General features: G+C 39.7%; 2 protein-coding genes across 10 annotated transcripts; one reads left to right on the top strand and one right to left on the bottom strand.

The window, feature by feature from the left end:
- Window positions 1-18: 18 nt before the first annotated feature.
- On the top strand, window positions 19-2,083 carry LOC107275130 (uncharacterized protein C18orf19 homolog A). 7 transcript variants are annotated; one of them, XM_015754948.1, is made up of 7 exons: window positions 19-342; window positions 504-677; window positions 776-1,064; window positions 1,146-1,291; window positions 1,368-1,447; window positions 1,533-1,599; window positions 1,826-2,083. In XM_015754948.1, the coding sequence occupies exons 2-7, from the start codon at window positions 551-553 to the stop codon at window positions 1,903-1,905; spliced, it is 789 nt and encodes a 262-aa protein (XP_015610434.1). In that variant the 5' UTR covers window positions 19-342; window positions 504-550; the 3' UTR covers window positions 1,906-2,083. The 7 variants fall into 7 exon arrangements, with proteins under 7 accessions (XP_015610434.1, XP_015610436.1, XP_015610435.1 ...); XM_015754950.2 differs by having other exon boundaries at window positions 28-342; window positions 507-677; XM_015754949.2 differs by having other exon boundaries at window positions 32-425; window positions 507-677.
- An 83-nt stretch (window positions 2,084-2,166) lies between these two features.
- LOC107275128 (LIM domain-containing protein jub) lies at window positions 2,167-8,644 on the bottom strand. Of its 3 annotated transcripts, none has more exons than XM_015754945.2 (6): window positions 6,037-8,636; window positions 5,277-5,367; window positions 4,233-4,402; window positions 4,111-4,173; window positions 3,863-4,045; window positions 2,167-3,793 (listed from the first exon to the last, which is right to left on the bottom strand). In XM_015754945.2, exons 1-6 carry the CDS (start codon window positions 7,933-7,935, stop codon window positions 3,572-3,574), a joined length of 2,628 nt encoding a protein of 875 aa, XP_015610431.1. In that variant the 5' UTR covers window positions 7,936-8,636; the 3' UTR covers window positions 2,167-3,571. The 3 variants fall into 3 exon arrangements, with proteins under 3 accessions (XP_015610431.1, XP_024935775.1, XP_024935776.1); XM_025080007.1 differs by lacking the exon at window positions 2,167-3,793 and having other exon boundaries at window positions 4,233-4,296; window positions 4,385-4,402; window positions 6,037-8,644; XM_025080008.1 differs by lacking the exon at window positions 2,167-3,793 and having other exon boundaries at window positions 4,233-4,296; window positions 6,037-8,644.
- Between the last annotated feature and the right edge of the window lie 9,368 nt (window positions 8,645-18,012).

Here is an 18,012-nt window from a genome sequence, read left to right as displayed (position 1 = left end):
GCGTTGCTAAAAAGAAAGGTTGAACATGGCTGCTCTCATGTGTTCTTTCAAGAAGTGCAAGCTGCAGCTTGCATAACTTAGCATTTACCTGCAAAAATTCTTTTATATAATAAACATTTAATCCGATACATCGAGGCCAACTGTCGAAATAACATATATTTACGTGACATCTCTTGAATATCCTACTTCTTTACAAAAAATCAATGTTCCATTCGTCCTGCGGATTTCTTCACGGGATTCGAAGCAGCTTGATGTATCATCACTTCTTCACAGTTGGGTTGGCAATTCTTATGAATTGAAGACAGTCGGTGAGGTGTACCACGTTGAATTTCTACAAGAAATGTGAGTGTATTTTGGAGTAGATTTTTATATTATTAACAGTATCAAAAGAACGCAGGAGCTGCAGTGGGAAATTGATAGCTCAAGTGAGTTAACAGTTGTTCGTTCTAATAGCCCTCGCGTTTGCAGTGTATATAAGATAATTATTTTCTTTTATGTTTTAGAAGCCATGACAAGAATCTGAAAGAGTACAGAGACCTTAATTTTGAATATGGAATTAATTTTGGTACGGGCCACAAGGCTGTCGAGTCTTTTGTTGCGAACTTCAACGACATTTTTGCCTGCCGCTTCATTGGCGACTACCCGGTGCCAAAATGAATTTTATAGCAACTTACTTGGTAGGTTAGCAGCGTTTTTGTGTTATAATTATGGTAGATTATATATAGTATAGATTGAAGCTTAATTAATTTGTGATTGTAATCCCTATCTTTTTCAGAGACATATACTCATTGTAGGATCAACCCAAACTACTTTGCACTAACGAATTATGTTCATCCACATAGAACGTTTCTTAGTGGCAATTATTTAAAAAATGCTGTGTGGACCATACACCGTAGCTACTCAGCAGAAGCAAATAAAGACTGTTATACTCCTCCTCCAGTTCAGAAGCAATCAGTTTTTCAAAGGATGAAGCAGATGACAAAGGATTACTGGCATATTCTTATTCCTGTGCATGTAATCACTTCTATTGGGTGGATGTCCTTGTTTTACATTGCTGCTAAGAAGTAGGTACACCGAAATAACAATCCTTATGTCCACTTGTCTCTCCTAAAGGGACACGCGATGGTTACGACGTGTTCTTCTAGTGGAGTCGACATTGTGGGAATTATGGAGTACATGAAGCTGAGCGAAAAGTACCTGGAGATGTTACGTGGTTCCAGTGCTGGACACTGGGCTGTCGCATATGCCCTATATAAAGTATTTACCCCACTCCGATACACTATTACAGTCGGTTAGTTTACCATGTAATACAAATCTATTAAATACATTGACTCTTTTTAATAAAAAAAATTTATTTGTGAACACAGGAGGTACAACTCTAAGTATTCGCTACCTTAATAGATGGGGATATTTAAAGTTCAAGCCACGATCGAATCTAACCAACAAAGTAAGTTATACAAACTCTTTATAGATAGAAAAAATCTAAAGAATAACAAAAATCCAGTGGCATTAAGTTCGTCAGCATTTTTTAGCTGGAACTTAGTCTTCTTTGTCTGTTTACACGCACACCCATGATGCAGCCAGCCCAAAAGATTCTACGTAGGTTCCTTGAGTTATGATTCTAGTGTGCTTGTTACAAATCAAATGGAAATATTGCAAAATTTTCATCACCCACTTTATATCTATTAAACAAAGTTTATAATTTTCTACTCTCAATAATTATGTAGACTAGAACCAGCCTTACAGAGCACGTACGAACATAAGATCTATCTCATATTACTTATCCTGAATGTAATTAAATAAAAATTTTCTCTACATTTTTCAGGAAGCGCAGTCGCGCAAATGTGCCGAGGAGCACAAGGCAAAGTACGCGAAACCAGAGTACAAGGAGGAACAACAAACTGAACCGCCAAAAACTTAAGGTTCACTGAGATATGTCTCAGATGACCATACCGGGATACAAATGCATTATAATTAAAGATTTAATATCTATCGATTACTAAAAGTCTGGCCTCTTGTAAATGTACTATCGTTTCCTACTTGTAAAGTCTCTAGAGCCTATTAAAGAAGTTTAATGCTGTCATTGATTGGTCTTTGACTCCAATCATGACTTCTTCCTTTCTTTTTTTTCCTAACTGAAAAAAAAAACATCCTCGTGGATTCTCATAAGGTTTATTGGTATTTATTAACCAGTGGCATTCACCTTGCGTGTACCATACATATGTTTAAATAAAAGTTGTACTTTTTATCTACACAATACGTCCTATTCAACGACTATACCTAGAAAACGTACGAGTCTCCTAATCCCGAAGGAAAGAATAATTAGTATTTTTTTTGGCAGCTTCATTTGTGCGTAGTTCACTATAATTAATTTAATTCCTTTATGAACTTGGTAGATTTCAATATTTTTTCTATCAAACGCTCCATATTCCAAATTTCATTTTAAGAAACGTAAAAATTAGATAAAAAATCCAACTCAGAGTTTTCATATATCCTTGTAAATTCATATCTCAGCTAATAAATATTGTCAATCATAATCCAGTAATTCGATCCCTCCTTGTCTTATATGCAAGATTCCACTTATTGTATCTATGACATATTTCCAATAGCCTAGACAATGGACAAATTTACGCGACGACAACACGTACATGTGTAATTCAAGCTTAAATAGTCTAACAATAGTTAATAATAATAATAGTAACAACAATAATGGAACTATTTACACCCCATTAAGGTATGATAGTAAGATTTTATCAACAAGAAAATACTTTATGCTATTATATCACAGTTGCCTGCGCAACTCGCACATCCTTCACTGATGATACCATTTATATCATTGGGAGTATCTTAGGCAATAAATATTTGCGCATGTATAAATATTTATACAGGACTGTTATCTGTCCACCCTGTATATTGTATGTACATATGTGGTATAGTAGAGTCAATACTTTAACATACATACGGGATGCATCAAAGCGACAAGTTAACGTTTTACAAGCAAGTAGTTTCGCGCCATTTTCATCACATGTCTTGCGGGCATAACGGTGGACAATGCGAGGGTATAAGATACCCAATGCCGATAAATTTAACGGTACACAAGACGAGGTACTTGGTCACCGTTTATGTAGGAGCTTTCTAATTACAATTAATCATAATTATCATAACCGTGTGTAGCACGTCGTCTAGCTGGTTCGATTGATTTTGTTTAAATGAAATGAGTGATACCAGGACGAAGAAGAGGATGCGTACTCCCAATACAAGAGAAAGTCAGAGAAATAACTGTAAAGTTGAAACAGACACATATAAAAGCAGTTTTAAATTTAAAAAAAAGCATTAAGTCTGTCGTGTTAAAAGATTAGTGAAGTTAAAGAAATTACTGTCACTCTTTGAATAAATGAATACAAAAGTCTGATGTCTATCTTGGTACCGATTAGTTGCGTCTTGCACTTCCTGCTCTTTGCTTCTCTAGTTTTCGAACAGTGAATCGCGGATGGCACTTCTCGTGCGCAGGATTTTTCCATTTCTTTTCGATTCTTATTGATCTACTCTGTTTCTCTCTCTCGCTCTCACTTTATCCCATAAACTGATAGCTCGCCGATACTGGCTGCGGTGCTCTAGGTTGTGTGTGGGATATGCGTTGGATGTGACACGCCCTACACATAAGTCTACCTTCCAGTGGGTAGCACCTTTTGTCGGGTTCATCGGTCAGTTGCATTCCACAATCTTCGCAGACGTAACAATCCACGTGGAAGTCTTTGTCCATGGAAACTACTCTGACCGTCTCTTCCGTGCCCTGATAAAGTGAAAGAATGTTATACTGTGATAGGTGAACTTACATACATATTGAATTTCATTTAATTACCTCAACTGGCGTTATCCCTTTGCCACAGGATGCACATTTCGGAGCGAACATTCTGTGATAATCATTAACGCAATAAATTTTATTGTCCACGTCCACAGTAAAGGGTACACCGTCCAGACATTCGTTGCAAACACAACATCTGAAGCATCCTGGATGATAGGATTTACCCATGGCTTGTAATATCTGAAAAAAGGCTTTTCAGTATGGTGCCATGACAGTAGATAATTTTGAAAAATTTCCAAACTCACCATTTCCATTATAAGATGACCGCATATCGCACATTTTTCTGCTGTTTGTTGAAAACCAGAATACTGAAAATCACAGAGACAGATTATTTATTTTTATTTTATCAGAGTCTTCGAATACTTACCAAATAATCTTCTTCGCAGTATACCCTTCCATGGACATTGTAAAATGCTTTGCCACGCAGTGCTCTACCACAGGAACAACAAATGAAACAATTCGTATGATAAAGATTTCCCATAGCCTGACAAGCTTGTCCAGCTCCAGTTACTTTCTCACCGCAAGTATGACATATACCTAAAAAAGAAAAAGAAAATAAAGCTTTGTGAAACATTTTAGAAAATATTCATAACATCAATTCTCCAAACACAGTTCCACTTTTTACACTATATAAAGAAGAGACGTACTCTAAACAAGTTCAACGAGTTGTTGTGTCTAATCGCAGAGAATTAATAATAGACTCACAGCTGGCGATAGGCAAAACAGGACCCGCCATCGCAACGATAGATTTGCATGGATTAAGTAACAAAGTAGTAAAAAAAACTTTAGTGACAATTGAACAAAGCCTTTGAAATTACGTTTAATGAGACAATTCACGTAATTAGTTAAATTCTTATTTATTAGGGAAATTCCACGACTTAGTTTCCCCGAGCAAAACACTCGCGAACTAAACTAGTATTCAGCAACGGGTCCAACTGGTCTATCTATAACGAGATTAGTTACTGCAGCAACGACCCACAGACTGACTAGTCGTACGACTAGAGCGACGTGTATACAGTACATTATAACGTGAAACGTAATGGTCGTTGATATATGCTGTACGTTTTATGTTGGGTCTAAACTAAACTGCTGGAACTTCGACGAGTAAATGAAAAACCAGCAACAATAAATAAATTGAATTCTGGACTAAATCCAGAATCCTGTGCTATTTCGGTTCAAAGATGATATACGTTGTATTGTTTGGTATAAATTCCAGAAACGTCATGTGAATGTCATCTAAAAACTGCAATTATGATGGGGGATGAAATTATTCCTAATTATAAACCGGGTACCACATTAGAGTCTGAATCCTGCAGAGAGAATCAATGGATGATCTCATCTACAGATAACGGTAAAGGATCTTAAAAGATTCATTCTGATTTTTTATTATTGCCGATAGGTAGATCCTCACCAAAGTATTCTCCCTCCTCTTCCTGTTTCTCCATTTCTTCCTCCAGCTGTCGGGTTAACTCCTCGATCTTTCTTTCAGCCTCCGTTGGTCCCTGCTTGCCAAGAAATTTGTGTAGGTTTCAACGTCATGGAGTTTAATATCGTATGTTAATTTATGCTTGGATTTTGTGTCTCTTTTGCTAGTTTCGAAAGGAGCATCGGGTGAGAATAATTTTATCTTTTTCTACGACTGAGGTGAGAAGATATTTTTAATGAGAGAAGTTTTGGACTTTCGAGACTGCGAGTCGTATGATCTGTACGGACTTTCTTCAATAACCATCAATAATACTTTTCTCTATCACGAGACCACCAACAAAAACGTACCAACAAAAAAGTTTCAGAAATATTATAGATAAAATTTGGTCAAGTTCTCAGAAAATAGATAAATAAGGAAACTGTACTGCGTCAATATTAACAGAAGCTATATCAATACTGACAGTAGTTGGTTTAATAGACGTGTTATCAATTTTCACATGATAATGCTGCACAATATTTTTCACTATACCATGTAGTAGCATGATAGCGTATAATAGTCTCGTACGGAAAAGTAGTGCCACCCGTTATACAAGTAGCGCTAGATCATAAAGGAGCAATGAAATCATCATCTGACCTGAAGAATAATTTTATAGCGCAACAGTGAACACGTCTTTGTCCTTCTGGACATTGCGTAAGTAATAGAGGACCCATGAGTGTAGGTATAGTTAATTTAAAAAGATCCTTACAGATGGTCGTGGTGGTGTAACGTTATAAGGTAAGAGTCCTTTCCCAGGAGATGGTTTTATGGGTGGACTAACGGATTTCTGAACGTGAGCCACGGGTTCAGGTGTCCTTTGCAGCATGGGTACGCCAGCGTTGAGAAAGACGGGTCCAGCTACTCCACTGGTAACACCTGGTGGCAGGCTCGTGATCCTAGGACCGTGAATACCAGGATCATCTGGAGCAGTGGACGCACTAGTGACAGGTGCATGAACTAGTCCCCGTACAGGATTGTCCGTGGAGCAATGTCTTGGTGAACTGATAGAACTATGAGTTATGTCTGGTGCTAGTTGAGCATGAGTAGGACTCGTCTTCGGGGAGTTCCTGGAGTTATTATGAGGAGCAGCTATCCTCATGTCTCTGCTAGGTGAGTATATAGGAGAATTTCGCGTTCCTAGTGTTTCTGATGTCTCGGCAAATCCTCTGTCGTTCTGCGGATTGGATATTCTTATTTGATCTGGTCTGGTAGGTGAGAACATTGGTGAATTTCTTAGACTGGATTGTTCACCAGGTTCAATCTGGGGCTGAACTGTTCTCATTTGATCGGAACGGTTGGAGGAGTAAATAGGAGAGTTCCTGGGTGGAAAATCTCCACGGCAATCCTGATTATGATAATTTCTATCATTTTGTGGGATGTTGGAACGGTTTGAAGAGTACACCGGTGAATTCCTGCAGGCCGATATCTCTCCACGGGATGATGTGTTGTAAACTGGTGAGTTTCTGGCTGATGAATCTCCGGCGTAGTTCACACCGGTACTCCTATTAGCAGAATCAACATACTGCTTGTACAGTGGTGGATTCTCCTGACGGAAGCCTTGTCCGTTGTCGGGTTGAGGTGGTCGATAGCCTTGCTGGGTATTATCGACCACATTACTGCGATAATGATGGGGTTCCGGTGGGAGGCGGATGGGCGGGGATTCACTGTGGTAGGGAAGTCCTGAACGTGGAGAGTGCTGTTCCGGCGAGTAACCAAAATTTCGATTAGTCTGTAGTTCAGAGGGTGGTACGTATGCGCTTCTGGAAGCTTGAGTATCAGAGTTCGTGGACGTTTGATATCTCAGGGTAGAAGCTGGATCGACGTTGCAGGTACCCCGGGTTAAGCTGGAACCGTCGAAACTTTGAGCACGACTTTGTCCCAGGATACGCTGCTGCGAATTTCTTTGAGCCTGACCTAGTTTACCAGTCATCACTACGTAATCTCCACCATTAATGGTAGCAGGGTGATAAAAGTTAGGTACCTGCGGGGCGGGTTTGTTCTGAGAATCAGAAAAATGTACTTCCTGAATATTCTCGTAGACGGGCGGCGCCTCGTAAGGTGGTAGTTCCTTAGCTGGTGATGCTGTCTGATAACGATTCCCAGGCGGTACCTGAGGTTGAGCTTTTCTGAACCCAGAGTCGTAAGCCTCCCCAGCCACAGAACCTCGAGGACTTCCTCTAGGGCTCTTGCGCGATTCTACAGGATGATAATAGGGTGGATGAGCCTGATTCTGAGGGTAGTACTCGATATTCTCATAAACCGGTGCCTGTTGTCCAGGACGACTTTGATGTTGCTGCTGCTGCTGCAGACCTATCTGCTCGACAGGCTTAGGAGTAGCAAATCTCGAAGCAGCTATTATGTTTTCACGCTCGTACATCTTGTAGTCGGGTGGTGGTTGTCTGCTCTCGGAAGCGCCCCCTTCAATGAAGCTTTCAATGGCCCCAAGAGGACGGGGCCCACGCACGTCCCTGGGGTTCCTCGAGACGGGCACCTGGGCCTCGGGTCGCGATCCTGAGACACGCCCGACCCCGATGACTCCTTCCCCTGACTCATCCCCCAGCTGGAGGTAACTTAGCTTCTGCACGTAAGCGTCGGCCGAGTCGCACATTGGCCAAGCGGTTCAGTACCGATAACCACCGATAAACAATTTCACAAAGCCAACCAGCAACACTGCCCCTGAACTTTCCACTTTTGATACTAACAATCTCTCAGCATCACCGCGAACTAATGTATTAGCTCTCTTGGTTCATGCGTAATCGGACATTTTATCCAGGATCAATGGACCACCGCACTACGTTCAGAGGGGACACTGCGCGCTTACAGTGGGTCACTTGTCAAATGCTTTTAGTAAGGTTCCCTCTTCGTTCCGCTGTGCGACTAATAGATGAAACACGCGCAGAATCGGTCCCCTCCTGTATCTAGATGATCGTTTTCACACGATTTCGGGATACGCCCTGGGAATGGCAACCCTTGGACGTACTCCTTAATCGCCGTCGAACCACCTCGGGGATATACCTGTTACGAATGCACCGAGCGTTCACGATCACCACCTGCAAATATTCACGACACACTCATCGCACGCACGCACCGCCACTCGCACCATCCAGAAACCTACGAACATTTTCTCACTGTCTGTTAGGCTCTTCAAGCATACAGGATTCGACGTCTGGAGGCGACACTGTGTTTTACGAAATGAGCGCACTCTGTGATCTTGAGCTACGAACAAGAGTTTATGGATTCGTGTTACGAATTTCCATTTACTTTTCAAGCAATTATCGATTGACGTTATAGACAAGATATCTACTATCGTTAACGAAGGATAAATAGACTAGAGATATGTGTTCGGTGCCGCGAAAATCTGACATATTGACGCATCATCGAGAATGCTGCCCCCTGTGAGTCGAAGCTGGTATTAACAGATGATGTAAGGATTTAGTATACCAGCGGTCGGTAATACTTATCGTTGAGGTTTCTTAGATTTTTCTTGCACACTGTGTAGTCGCGTGTTTTGCAACTCCACGCCACATTAGACACGATCACTGTATACAAATTTTCTAATAAGTTTTATAAAACTTCATAGTTAAAAAGTTACAAATCAATAATTTCATTCGTATTTCATTTCAATACTGACAATGGATATCGAAAGAATTGTTCCAAACCACAATTAGGAATATGGTATGCTGGATTCTGTATCATTGAACTTTTATTCCGTCACCCTATCTTAATTCCAAGGATCACCGAAGGCCTTGGGCTGTCTAAACGACAGTTAAGGACACAGGATAGTTTGAAAGAGCGTTGCGAGAAAACCGTTGTAGTCGTGAGGATCGTGAACTGCATAGTAATGATTGGTAATTCCACTGCATCCAGCATGCACCTATCGAACAGAACATGAAAACATAATGTCCTACGAGTGTCTTGACGACGTTACGTGCGTCGGACTACACATTTTTATTACTTCGTCCCTCGAGATGTCCGGGGGTACTAACCCCGTTTTACGTGAGACACGTTACCCTCACGAGAACCATAAAGTGTGAGAACTACCGACGTTAAGTATATTAGTAAAATTTGTAAAAAAAAAAACTATTTACAACGTATACGTGAAAATAAGAGAAAATTCTAATGGCGCCAAATTTAAATTAAATATAAAGAAAGCTCGTTACATATCTTTACTAATTTGCTCTTTGATCCACTCCTTCTCGAAACGACCTGAACACTTCAGTTCCGTCTAATGAACCCTAAAAACCCACTGTCTTTGTCGGTAGTCGTTTTACTGAATTGGTATCGATCAAAATTCCATGCGAATACTGGAACCCTACAGGAGCTGTGACAATTCCTACGAATCGATCACGAAAGACAATTCCACGGACATGGTCAGCCTATACAACTCGGACCAGGAAAAGTTATCTGAAATGCATCGCCTTAAAATTTCCACAAAAGAACACAAATCCACCATCTGTAATACCTACAGTCGAGGTTAAATATATACCAACATAAAGATACGTAAATCCAGTAGCAACTCCTAGAACAACCCTTCAGGATTCCATCCCTAGAAAAATATCGTATGCAGGATGTGGCCTTCATAACTCAGATCGTATCCTCCAGTGGGGAATACCGAATGTACAAAAAAGTATACAAAAAAAATATTATGTCCAGTTAAAAAAAAATCAATAAAAAATCAATACGAAGCCCACTTTACAACTGTCTGCAGTCGTGACACGTGCAACTAAAATAAAAATGTCTCGTCTACAGAAATTTGAAAAAGTATCGATATATCAAGAGTATCGATTATACGTCTGCCTAACGCTACGTCCTACGCTAGAAGGAAATTGACTTTTCAGTCGACCATTCGAGCTGCCCACTTGTTGGGCAATATATGTACAGTTCATGTACGGCACAGAGACACGTGGGCGTGACCTTACCCAACGAAAACTTTATTTTCGAAAGGTGAGAAAGAAACATCGATTTCATGATTTTTACCACTCGTCTAATCCACCTACGTTCAACCGGCCCACGTTTAACTTTCCAGTGCCACCTGCGATCTCGCCTCGCCGTTTGTACAAGATGTCGATCGATACGTCACTCTCTGTCCTAAGACATACGCATTCAGAAACGCATTGCAATACGCGATGCTGTTTTTAGATTAGCATACATCCAGATACCCGTGATATCAATCCACGTCTTAGAAACAAGGGGAGCCACTACGTAACAGTTTATACGACCCGTACAAAAACACTGTGGCTTTACGGTGATGGCCGTTGACCCTCTTGTAACGAAATACCTATTTATATTTTCCGAAGTTGTTAACTTGAGTCGCGACGCAAGCTCATCGATTTTTCAAACGTCTATCCCGGATAGCTCCCTCGAGATGAATGTATCATTTTTATTGTGACTTGTTTAGCTACTGGACCACGGACAATCGGTGAGAAGAAAGAGTTTTTTTTTTGTTGATTCTTGAAATTCTTTAATTATTTATCATAAATATTTACTAATTAATTACATTTTTAATTTTTTAATTTTTACATATACATATACCTATAATTAGATCGTTACCCAGCACCGTTATACCAATCAAAATCTACCTGTGTTGGATTTCTACGCACCTGCGTGCTTCCACGACAAAACGGAAGTGAAACGACCAAGTGCAGTTGCAATATAAAAAAATTAATTTACCAGAGTCTCTCATGTCCCAGGCATCGTCGAGTTCTCATGTGCGCGTTACGTCGATACTATAATAAACAAGAGTCAAGCAGAGGCGACACAGTCGCACGCTACTCCTGTCATGCGTTAGATAGACGCACGTGCATACGTCCACGCATATATCCCAGGCTCGGTAGAGTCGCAGGCCGAACAGGAAACGTAGTTCTATGCAGGCTGCATAGCTCAGGATGTACCAGAATAGAATGATACCTACGTAGGTACCGATAGAAACCGACAGGAGGAAAATAGAGGGCCACGTTGGCATTGTTTACCTGTATTGAAAAAAAAAATAAAATAAAAAACACGGATAAGAACAATCATATAATATAACAAAAAAAGAATCAATTAATTGTCTGGAAAAATTTTCGTTAACTTTCTAGAGAAAAAGAATGGAATTTTTTAAAAATATTTTTTTTCCCGCTCTTTTCAAACCTTCGTGTTAAAACATTTCTTAGAGACGGGTAAATTATCGTGAGGCATTTTTCCGGTTAGTCTCTTATCGCTTCTCGTATCATCTGCTCTTTCCTTACTGTAATTACCCGCTGCTTCAGGACACGTATTCTTCTTGCTACCGAATCGAATTCCATCTGTTCTTTCTGTCGACGCTCGGCGCCCAGAGCGACGGAAGTTCTGACCGGTTTTGCTTTTGCCTTCTGAGCTGGCGTTCCTTTGCGTTAATTTACTTGTATATCTGTATCTATATGTCTATGTATACAGTCATTCAATTTGAGCACTGTATATCTATACTCCATGTATACAAACTGTGCGTGTCAGATCTGCCGTTTCTTAGTCGCTACCTTGTCAAGAATTCAGCAGGAAGTATTATAGCTTGGGAAGAAGTTCTTAACGGAGCTCGTTTGAAATTCTTCAGGAATTTAAAGAACAGTAAGGATACTGTATGCTGGCTATATTGGTATAGTAAATTAGAGCAGAGATTACGACATTGAAAAAGATATATTGGTATTTTAATGTTTATTTCGTGAAATTAGTTCTTGCTTGCGTCACGTAACAATTGTGTACGTATGACTTGATATTTAGCCGATCTTATTAGCTTCGTAAAGCGGCAGATCTACAAGGGTAATGTCGATGCTACGCGGTGGCACTTTGGTTTCATTAACATTGAATGGATTTCAGGGATGGTAATGGCTTAGTCTGTTTACTGGCGGTGGATGAGGAGGGTAGTGGGAAGGAGGGACAAGAAACTGGAGAGAGTCTAGGTAGAAAAAAGTCGACGGAGAAGAAACGCTCGATCCAAGACACTCGTGCATTAGCTCGTTCTACAAAAGCCTAACCTCGTATCGTAAATCGTCTCTGTGTCCCGGGTGAACGATGTCTCTCGTAGATATTCGTGCATTCGGAGAAATTACTGGATATTTTTGTAATAAATTAGTGACACGGACGAGAGAAACACAACGCGCCGTCGGGGCCCTTTGGCGCCGAGTGGTGGCAGCACCGTCGCTCCTCGATCTAAAGAATATACATGTGGATGGTATGTAACAGAGTTTCGGTTTACAAGAGCAGTCGTAAATTTCGTCTTTTGAATAATTTTGTTGGTTTCATAATTAGTGGTAAAAAAATTTTTTTTACAGAAATATCATGTCTGGGTATCTGAATGTTGTTTGATATATTATATGGAGAATTTTCTTAGAGATGCGGGATTCGTGATCATTTTTGCTAGGTGCATCTTGAGATCTTATCATAAAAATACATCTTTATTGTCGTTCCTGTCTCAGGAAAGTCTTAGGAAATATCACGGCAGGCACTCAGGAGCGTTCCCATCCGAAAACAATGGTGTCTTGACAAAGAAGAGTCTGCTTTCCTTTCTCAGAGTACGAAGCGTGCTTGTTGTGTTGGGATATTCTTGAAGAAAAGAGAGAGAGAGAGAGAGAGAGAGAGAGAGAGAGAGAGAGAGAGAGAGAGAGAGAGAGAGAGTTGGTGGAGGGGGGAGAGAGAAAAATAAAATAGAGAATAAACCAACAGCCACGACGAATGGAGTGTTTCTATGAGACGAAGATTCTGAATTCTTGCGAACTTCCTCCCGACCTTAATTCCTCCACCGTTCTCCCGCAATTTGTATCTCCTTTTTTTTTGAACACCCGTTACATGAAAACAATTGCATGGAACTTTAGATGCTTTTTAAGTACCCAGAAATTTACTCACGGATCAAAAAGTATTTTTTAAAACGGTAATTTCGTGCGTTAAGAATTTCAGTTTAAATCGCCTTTATGAACCCGCCGTTACGGACGAGACTGCATAGTGACGCAATTGAGTCACGCAGTGTCTGACGAGTCGTTAGTTTCGGTAGCGTTGACGACGTGAGAAATACCGTGACGATTTTTAGTATTCTGTATAAGATCAATGATACTTTATAAGAAGACGTTAGTGCAGTGTATGACTAGTGCAGTACAAGCAGCTGACGTATATATCGAGTACGTGCGAGAAGCGGCCATGTTGGATATCAATGAAAACGTCTAAACATCGTTGCGAACAAATGTCAAAGTGAATTTTATCGTGTTAACATCCTGCGCCGTTGAAATTCCAAATCAGTCGTCGCTGTTCGTTATCCTGGCAAGTACCTGGTAAACCAAACATCCCTAGATCGTGAAACGTCGAAGAAAGAAATACCATTTACGACGCCATCGTTGATACGTGAATTTACGGCAAGAGTTCTCACTCTTGAGAATTTTCTTAGAACCGACGAAGTACCAAAGGGATGCTTGTGTACGGATTAATGGGAGTGACGAGTTTCGATTTGTCGAGGTTACGTTACGTTATGCATGACCGACACTACGGTATGGTGTGACGAAACGCCATAGACGTAGTTACCTTATAGCCATAGCAGAAAATGATGTTGCTTCTGATTTCTATTTATCGTGGAAGAATATCAGACGCAGTTACATATCAGATTGGACGTCTAATTAAAGGTTAGTAGAGAAAAAATTATATAGAATTACTGTGAAGAGATTCTTTTTCTTTTTTGGTTATTTAAGTAAAAACATAATTAATTACGGTACATATTCATACGGACGTTTGTAACTATTTTTTTCTTTATTTGACAGCTGTCAAAATCTGAATTCTTTGTAAATCGAAACGGTTAAGACTCGATGGCTGGATAGAAATGTTCTACGGAAACCATTACCGGCTTAAAGATGTATTTCCATTTGGTAGGAATGCCGTCGAGTTTACTAGGCAGTAGTTGGTACGAGAGGAAACATTAAGTTTAAAAAAAATTGTGTCGGAAAGTGAATAGCGTATCCAACGGGTAGAGAAGCCAGGCACCACAGTGTGGGGTCGAATAGATAGGGGCCTTATGGTGGAAACTTGTTCATATTTCGCGTATCCGGAACGGAAGTTGGTGAACGTAGTGCACCGTAGTCAGAAATGAATGTGAACCATAATAATAGAAAGTTACATTGGAGTGTATATATATATATAAAACAGTATATTTTAATATGAAAATTTCAATGGTGAATAATTAAGGATATGTACAGGACTTCTTCATTATTTCATTCCTGTTAATTGACTTTGGGCTCTTTTAATTAGTACACAGACTTAGTCGAGTCTGACATTAATGGCACGCACTGATTTATTTTATTACTCCTATGATCCAACGCATCTAGTCTGCACCGTGATATTTTCATGGTTTTATGACTTCACGTGAGTCCCATAAGACACTTTACCTCTATTGATAACGTGTCGTTGCACCTTGATTACAGTAGACTCAGATGATCTCTTAAGATTTTTTCAGAAGAATGCCTATAAAATTTGTTCAGGATATTTATTCGTGTAAATTATCAATTAATTATTATAGATTGTTTATTGATTTTTAAATATAATTTTTATTTCAACACTTCCGGTATAAAGCAGGATCATTTTCTATGTTTTTAACGTGAGAGGAAGAAGCTGCCATGTGCCAGCTGGACCACTGCCGGAAGTGGACAGGCGGCCATGATCGGTCAGGCGAGATGTGCTCTTGCGTTTCCGTTTAGTAATTGTCCATCCGACTCTTAACCTCCAACTGGACAGCCTCTTATTTTCTCAGCAGGATGCAGCACAGCATCCCATGCAAATCTTTGTGGTATCCCGTAAAGGGGTACAGTGCCGTTAGTATTTTCTTGAATAAAATTCAACGTGCTTTTTTATTACTGTATATCGATAAGGTCTATAGGACACTTGGTGACTCTTAGTATGCATTGGGTATTATATTTCAATAGCAAGCGAGTTATTTTTTTTAAACAAAACTTGAAAAACTAACGTCATCGTTATCTCTAACGGATATCCATTGCCGCAACTTTCTTAACCGATTGACTCATAGGAATTGCATTAGATTAAGGCCTTATGATTGTGCTTATTGCTGGTTTGCGTTAAATATTAATAGACACTGTATAGGGATAATTTGTGATGATAACGGATATATAAAGATTTATATATAGTAACACAGACTCGTTGTAAAAATTAATGTTGGCATATTTTATTAGTAAAGATTAAATACTTGAAGTCACGCGTGTCGTGGAAATTTGAAATATTTATCAAAGCCATGTCAACATTGTCAAATATGGAAAAAGGGCTTTTTCGATAAACGTCGAAAATTTCGAAATTCGATAATTACTGTGAAACGGACAGGACGTGAAGCGGAATGTCGTAGGCGACTAGAAATGGCGTAAAACTGTGTCACGGGAAGTCACTTTTAAATCCCGTAAAAGTTACTATCAGCTTGCATTGGCACCTGTTAACCGAGTTACATTAAACAACGCTCTCCATTTCCTTGGTTATTAATGTTTTTTTTTTATTTACGTAACACGAAATTCCATTGATACGAAAACAGACAAAAGATAAAATAAAATTTATATCGGACAAAAAAAGTCAATTAAATAAAGATCAAATGAAAAATTCACTCATGTTACTTCATTCAGTGACATTCCGTTTCCGGCTTTCGTCACGGTCAGGTAGGTCAGGTTCCGCCGGAAGTGGAAGAGAGAATCATTGTAGAATCAAAAGACGGAAATGGCGTTCACGTATCTTTGACTGATTGAATTAATCGACCGAGTACATGTAACACACACGCACGTGTTCATTGTTCATAATAAAATCGCAAGCGAATCCACCGGAAGTCCAAAAGTTGGTTCCGCTAATTAAATTATTTGACAATAAGAAGAAATTTCTGTAAAATAAAAAATCATAAAAAAAAATTTTTCATCTCCAAATTATGTATACACCATCAACGTCTACTAAAACTTTATATATGCACAGTGTATGACTATGGTGTTTACTAACAAATATATAGATATATAGATAAATACACAGATCAACCCCCATATCCTATCACGTGATATTCCTATGTAATCACATTAGCGTGTCTTATCATATAGGGAAGTTTTGAGGCGGGACAGTGTAATGGTTCCTGTCTTCGTGGGGGAGCGAGGGGGGTTGAAAGTGCAATGGACGACCACACCTTAATAAGGGCGCGGTTCAGGGTGCGGCACGATTGCACAATGCCCACGTGGGCTATCCCTTATATTTTTCCTGCACATCCCTATCTCGTATTCGCCATAGGTAATGGTAATACTGCGTGGTTAGCCATATTGCGAAGGGGTTGTTAAGCCATGGGGTGGCTGTTGTTTGATGGCTGTACAACGTGCCATGGCTTAGCTCTCATAAATCGCAGAGACTCGTAGACCCTCGGTGGCGCCTTTGATCTGTTTGCAATTGGGCTCGACAATTTTCATGGACAATTGCAGAAATATGCGAGTCCGATGAGAACGGCGACTCTTGGGCGGCTTGATATAATTAAACAATAGGATCAAAATGATTTGTGTTTACAATGTGTCTAAGGTGTCTTAGTCATAACTTCTTCGTCACTCAATACTCAGATAAGATAATTATTTTGATTACGTATAAATATGGCATTGTTATAGAATGGATTTTGACCACTGTGGTAGCTGGATATTCTTATCGTCAGTAAACAGCTGTTCGAGTTTCATTGCTACCGATACGATATTTGTTAGATATTGATGCGACATAAAAAATTTGTTGGAGTGAGAGAGTAAATTTGGGGGGGGAGGGGGGAGAATTTTTATTAAAATTCCAAAATTTTTCAACTTCACTTTTCTACAGGAAGTGGAGCAAATTTCCAGCTGCTCCTTATGGGAGACCGTCTTGAGGAATACTAAGAATTTACAGAGCGTATAATACGAGTCAATCCCTGACCAGGAAACAGTTGACCCGTGTAACCAGCAGCCACTCCTGGATCGATTTAGATCTATGGATCGATATGTAGGTATTTTTTTGTTTAGGGGTTCGCATCCTGAGACGGAAATTAAATTAAGAGAGTCTGTGAGCAGAACGGTAGGTACGTCGAGATGATTAATATCCGTGAAAGATTTTGAAGAGATACTTCCGGTAGATAATACTGCATGGATTTTTTTTTCACCATAAATAAAATTAGGGAATGAAGTTCCGGTCTCGAACCAAAAAAACCAATCGTTAGTCGGGATATCTAATGATTCGATAATGCTTGGATGACTCGGCTGCTTCTACAGGTTCCGGTCTCCCACACCCCTTGTGTTTGATTGAGGTTCACCATAAAAAAAAGAACTATACACACCTTTTCGGCCATGGTGGTCGTGATTTAGATGAATTTAAAATTTAATGAATATACCCCACTCTTATAAATACAAATATTTCTCAAGGGTTGTATAATCAATGGTATAATGTACAATGGAGACACTGTTCTTTGGTTACCAAACAAATATCGGTCAGGTTATGGTGTCCCATGGTCGACTATATTTTATCTCGGAAACGCAATCCCTGCTGCAGTGGGTTATCTCCAGTAAAAAAAGCAGCAAAAATACCACGTATAATAATTAAAAAAAAAACACCATACACGAAACCGTAAAAGAAGGTACATTGCGTGCTTCGCGTGGATACGCATAACTAATCTTATCAGTAACCCCATAACATTTTCACACACCCAATAAAACCCAGTAGA

This window comes from Cephus cinctus, unplaced genomic scaffold (genome assembly GCF_000341935.2).
Source record: "Cephus cinctus unplaced genomic scaffold, Ccin1 Ccin1_scaffold0123, whole genome shotgun sequence".
Classification (NCBI taxonomy): Eukaryota; Metazoa; Arthropoda; class Insecta; order Hymenoptera; family Cephidae; genus Cephus; species Cephus cinctus.
The sequence above is the reverse complement of the archived record's forward strand: the minus strand, read 5'-3'. Positions and strand labels throughout refer to the sequence as shown.

Bases quoted from the DNA above. Each gene is read 5' to 3' on its own strand.
- LOC107275128 (XM_015754945.2), bottom strand. From the start codon at position 7,935: ATGTGCGACTCGGCCGACGCTTACGTGCAGAAGCTAAGTTACCTCCAG. The intron at 5,368-6,036 runs GTAAGGATCTTT...CTTGGCAAGCAG, and splicing joins TTACACCACCACGACCATCT to GGACCAACGGAGGCTGAAAG. The intron at 4,403-5,276 runs GTGAGGATCTAC...TTTCTTTTTTAG, and splicing joins AGAGGAGGGAGAATACTTTG to GTATATGTCATACTTGCGGT.
- LOC107275130 (XM_015754948.1), top strand. From the start codon at position 551: ATGGAATTAATTTTGGTACGGGCCACAAGGCTGTCGAGTCTTTTGTTG. The intron at 1,065-1,145 runs GTAGGTACACCG...GTGTTCTTCTAG, and splicing joins TTTTACATTGCTGCTAAGAA to TGGAGTCGACATTGTGGGAA. The intron at 1,448-1,532 runs GTAAGTTATACA...AGCATTTTTTAG, and splicing joins GATCGAATCTAACCAACAAA to CTGGAACTTAGTCTTCTTTG.